Below are 5,285 nucleotides of genomic sequence, written 5' to 3'. Positions count from 1 at the left end.
CTGCCTTAGAGCTGCTCCGGGTGCCTCTGGGCATCCGCCACTTTGAGTCAGCAGTTCTGAAGTCATGGGTACAAAACGTGAGGTGGGGAAACCTGGTCCCTACTTCCCAGACAACACAGAGACACTAATGTCCGTTTGCTGTAAGGGTGGTTTGTTTGAGCCTCTCTCTCGGTACCGCCACACCTGGTGCCTCCATTTAGACAACAGCAAATCACACACAGGCTGGACAAGGATGAGGGCTGGAAAGGGCTGATAACGTCCCCTTTCACATGGGTGAGAAGAGCAACCAGTACATCTTGTGTGTCTCATCCCAGGAAGAGGAGCGTTGGGCATGGTCAGGCAACCAGGCACCGGGGGCATCCTGCCCAAAACATGAAGAAGCAGCTGCATGATGTACCCTCAGTGTGAGCATGGGGAGGTGCGTTCTCTATCTGAGGTGGTTAAACTTCTCCCAAGCGACCACTTTCCCTTTCCCTCAACCTTCGTGGGTAAGCTGAGCTCTGAAGACGCTGTGGTCGATGTGGGCAAGGGGTATAGCTGCAGAGCCAGATCCTGAATCAGAGTAAGCTGTTTGCAAGGCTTCCCTGGCTAACTCTGCATTTCCGTCATCCTCACCTAAAACACAGCCACACGGCTGGGCTGAGGTCCTCCAGGTGCGCGTCACCTGGGCACCTCTGTGCTTGGCTTGGCTTTGAAAGCACAACCAGCATGGAAAGTGTAAGCTCTGCCGCTGCCACAGAGAGATGACAGCGGTGCCAAACATGAAGTACCATCATGAGGGCTTTTCAGAGGAACTGGAACAAGACTAGTGCTCTCAGAGCCAGGCAAAGCCAGCTCAAATGATGAGTGATCTCAGAAACCTGCCAGTTCCCTTTGAAATGGGTGTAAATCCTGCAGAGACTAGTTCTGAGTTAGGTGTATCCTGTACGTGCATCCTTCATCCTTAGCAGTCATCCTGTAACTGGAAACTGCCGCTGCCTTTCGGTGGGTGAACTGGCAATTAGCCCTTGCATGACATCTCTGACGGGTGCGGGCAATAAAGGCAGCCGGTCTCCATCGCTCACTTTCCTCTCCTCCTTCAGGGAAGGAGGAGTGAAGGGCGGCAGTGTTCCTGCTCCAGTAACAGCCAGTGCTGTCAGCGTTGGCCTCGCGGGGCCGTGGTGTGGCAGGGAGCGTGGCACTCGCGTTCCTGCGAGGCGCACCTGCATATCCACCGAGGGAAGGGCGGCAGGTTTCCTGCTCCAGTAACAGCCAGTGCTGTCAGCGTTGGCCTCGCGGGGCCGTGGTGTGGCAGGGAGCGTGGCACTCGCGTTCCTGCGAGGCGCACCTGCATATCCACCGTCTCACTGCTCTTATCTTGTACCCTGCAGAGTATTTGCTTAGTGAGCAGCGGAGGAATAAAACTGTACCCACCTCTCCCGGGCCCCGTGCTCAGTGTGCATCACCTGGGCGTTATTCCAGGAAAGGCCACTGCGGCCCGTGGATCCCTGATCCTGCTGCAGCATTGCCTTCCACTGATGTCAGAGGAGAAATATGTGCATGGGGGAAAGGGCAGAAGAGAACAGCGCGGAGCGGGAAGAACTTTGCCCCAACGCAGAGAATACTGCTGGGTGTCAGCAAATACCCGCGCCTGCCCTCCAGCCAGACCGGCCTGCCTGCCTGCAGCCGGGCAGAGGAGGCTATCGGGATAAGCCGTTGCTTGGGGCTGGAGGAGGAGGTTATTTCCATGTGTTCCTTGCAGGTGTCCCTCTGAGCTTCGGCCTTTCCTCTAGCTGCAAGCGGTGCCTCCTTCTAAGATGATAGAAGCAGGTATCTCAGGTACCTGAAATGTCCTTCTAGTTCCTGGCAAGAAGGGCTGCCCTGGTAAACTTTCTTTTCCCAGCATCATTTGGGACACCGGTTCCCTGGCGAAGCTCAAAGCCTGCCCTTCTAGCTGCCACCGCCTGCCTGCTGGGGGCTTCATCCTTCCCACGCTTTAACTTTCTGTCGTGGGGACTCCATTGGCCATGCAGACATACCAGCTGCTTCTCCTGGTGAAATCTGTAAGTGAGCACGGTGCTGGTTAAAAAACAAAGAATCCCACCCTGAAAGTAAACTGGCTGGTCCTGCCCCGTTGGAGTGAAAGGCAGGTCCTGCTGAGTCACACCAGCAGGCACGGATGGCTCCAGCTTAGTCCCCTGTCCAAGTCGAGAAGTTGTCATCATGGGTCTCGCAGTGGCGGGCCCCGTCTTTGTCCTTTCCAAAGCTTGTGGAAACTGGTTTGTTTGTTAGCTTTGCAAGGACTGTGGTGGAGAGGGAGGTAAGAAGGAAAAGCAAGCCCCCCCCACCCCCCATCCCTCTGAGAGGGCTGTTGCTGCTCTTCTGGTGTCTGGCTGGAACAGAGCTCTCAGGACCTGCTAACCACCCAGCAACAGAGGAGCTGCAGGAAGGCCATAAATCACCACTGGATGTAACTCCAAGACGTAATGAAACTTTCTAATAACTGGAGTTGAATTAGAGCGATCAAGAAATTATGAAGGCACACTCCCTCCATTAGACACGCATGACCTGACAAGTTAATAGAGGCAAACAGCCCAAAGACACAAATTACAGACTTCCGTGGAATGGGGCTGGTGACTCAGCAGTTCACGAGCGGGTTAGTTCGTGACCAGAGCGGGAGTGTTGGCGCGTGGATTGCAGGGCTGGCTGGGCCGTGTTCCTCAGGGACTAGCCAGGAAGCTCCCAGGACTTGTGTCGGCCTTCAGATCCTCTTTGGAGACGTTTATGTCAGTGGTGGGATACCCGAAAGCTGTGCCTGTGCAGGGCTCTACAGCCCAAAACGCGTCGAAACACTTTGTAAGCTGAATTTCTGCGAGGGGAAGGAGGGCCCTTGCTCCCCAAGGAAATGCAGCCCCCCTCTCTGGTGGCCAGGCTCCTCCGCCTGCCTGTGCAGAGTCCTCTTACATCTGGTACCACATCAGACCTGCCGAGCTGTGGGTCTCTGTAGCGTGGATGGTGAAGGAAGGACAGGAGGGTGCCCGTTCACTGGCCCAGGATCCGTGAAGTGGTCAGTAGCCTCTCCGAGGCAGTGAGCAGATGGAGAGGGCTTCGCATCTCGTGTCAGCTCCCTTTGCAAGCAAAATTTTACCTGAGGATCTCCAGCACTGGGGTGGGTGTAGTGCAGGGGCCGTCCAGCCTTTCCAGCCGATTACAGCGAGTAGGGGGCTGAGGAAGCTCTTTGCTGATGACGAGAAGTCTCTGTGTTCAGGCTACCTCGAGCAGTGGGTGGGCTCTGAGGCAGTGGTAGTGCGCTGCGCCTGCGCAGCACCGACCTGGTGTGCTGAATCCTAGGAAATGCTCTCCCTGCGGGCTGTCATGACTCAAGGATGTCCTGATCTCAGCGAGTACACCAGCTGAAACACTTCCCTGCACTTGAAAGGCATCTGGTTTTGACTCTTCTTTTTCTTCTCTCCTAGGTTACGTGTTGCAGGCAGTCCTGGGCACCACCGTGATCCCCTTATGTGGGCCCGGCGACATGGAGAACTGCACGACAGCGCTCAGTAAGTGTCCCGCACAGCTCTCCTCGGCACTAGCGCGGCTGGGTTCCCGTCTTCCCGGGGCAGGTGGCCTCACCCAGGTGCCCTGGGAAGTCATTTCTCTGTTGAGCAACATTGCCAACATCCTGCAAAGTGCTCAGCGTGGTCGAACAAGAACCACTTTGTTGCCTGCGTTGCCTTTAGGATGGCAGGTACAGCAGCAGAGCGCTGTCTGAGGCGAGAAGGCTGCTCTAAAAGCAGAGATAGCTTCTGTGGAACTCCTGAAGGAAAAGTCAATCTCACTGTGGCCTGGGAAAAGCCTCCCCCTGCGCAGGGGGCTCGTCTGCTTTAACCTCCCGCTGCAGTGGAGGTCTCTCGGGAGCGAGGCTGTCAGTCGTACTTGTAAAGCTTGTAGGTGGTTTGGGAAATGCACAGGGAAGATAGGGCTGGTGAGGTGCTAACAAAACCTCCTTGCAGTCCAGACAGACAACAGTCCACGCGTGGCTCAGGTCGGGATAACGCGGTGCAAGCCGGAAATGAAGGACTACTGCTTCCACGGACAGTGCGTGTACATCGTGGACTTGGATGAGCACTACTGCAGGTACGGGCAGGGCGCGCTGCCTCCTGCAGAGCCCCGGAGGTGGGCTTCGAGCTGAGCCGCACGCAGCCCGAGAGCTCGCTGCTCTTGACGGCCGTCCAGCAGAGTGCTTAAAGGCTCACAAGAACTTAGAGAGGAGCAGTTGACCTGTAACACACCTCAGCTGCCTTCAGCGAGCATTAAGCACATGTGCTGGCTCCAGGGGAACCTGGGCGAGGGTCTTAGACACCTGAAATCAGTCACCAACCAGCCTGAACTTGGGACACGTTTGATGCGCTTCCCTGTTCACCTGTAGTTAGAGCAGTGTGAGATGCAGACCTCGGGTGAAGCAGCAAGGTCTCTCCTTTGATTCAGCCTGCAAAGCAAAGACCCTCTAGGCGTTTTCGACAGTATTCCTCGTTTACTCGAACTTGCAGCCATTTCTAGGACCACAAGAGCTCCATTGCTTGTCCCTGCAGAAGCTGCAGGCCAGCAGCATAGTGTGTTTTGCAGACTGCTGGCAACGCTGTCTCTGATTCTGCCTGTCTCATCCTCAGGTGTGATGTTGGCTTCTCCGGCGTCCGCTGTGTGCACTCTGAACTTGTCAGACAACCCCTCAGTAAGGAGTACGTGGCCCTGACCGTTATTGTCGTTCTGCTTTTCCTCGCCGCCGTCTCCATTGCAAGCTACTACATCTGCAGAAGGTAAGAAGGCTTCTTCTCTTGGCTCCCTGTGTGGGAGGCTGTCTGCCCAGCACCTCCAGGTAGGCTGGGCTTCCACGCTCGCTTGTCTGCGTGGAGATGGTTTGATAGGCAGACCTGCCGGCCTGTGCTCGGTGAAGCGTTCGGGAAAAGCAGTGTGCTGGTGGCAGAGCGCAGCCCACGGGGCAGGCCAGGCAGCAGCACCCACCGATGCCTTTGAACCCTGATGGAGGGTCTGTAGGGTAGCGCCTGTCTCAGAGCATGTGTTGAGGTAAAGGAGAGGAGTAGGAAGATTCTAGTTCCCTTTCTCGCTGATGCCGTGTCTTCGGGAGCTGGAGAGCAACTGGATGAACAGCAGCTCGTTTGTTTATTTGCTGTGTTATGGTGGTGACTGTGCTATCACGAGCATTGCCTTACCAGCCTTACCACGGGGGCCAGTCGTGTGACCCAGGAACAGCCCAACAAAAGGCAGGAATGGCTCTTCGGGCTCAT

General features: G+C 56.0%; 1 protein-coding gene across 1 annotated transcript in view; it reads left to right on the top strand.

The window, feature by feature from the left end:
* Nucleotides 1-2,603: 2,603 nt before the first annotated feature.
* Nucleotides 2,604-5,285, top strand: part of EREG (epiregulin) — a 3,285-nt gene continuing 603 nt past the window's right edge. The window contains exons 1-4 of the mRNA XM_010141138.1: nt 2,604-2,772; nt 3,456-3,539; nt 3,993-4,116; nt 4,650-4,796. Of these exons, the coding sequence (XP_010139440.1) occupies nt 2,604-2,772; nt 3,456-3,539; nt 3,993-4,116; nt 4,650-4,796 (524 nt within the window). The remainder of the gene's footprint in view (nt 2,773-3,455; nt 3,540-3,992; nt 4,117-4,649; nt 4,797-5,285) is intronic.

Source organism: Buceros rhinoceros, unplaced genomic scaffold (assembly GCF_000710305.1).
Source record: "Buceros rhinoceros silvestris isolate BGI_N320 unplaced genomic scaffold, ASM71030v1 scaffold20638, whole genome shotgun sequence".
NCBI classification, from domain to species: Eukaryota; Metazoa; Chordata; class Aves; order Bucerotiformes; family Bucerotidae; genus Buceros; species Buceros rhinoceros.
The sequence above is the reverse complement of the archived record's forward strand: the minus strand, read 5'-3'. Positions and strand labels throughout refer to the sequence as shown.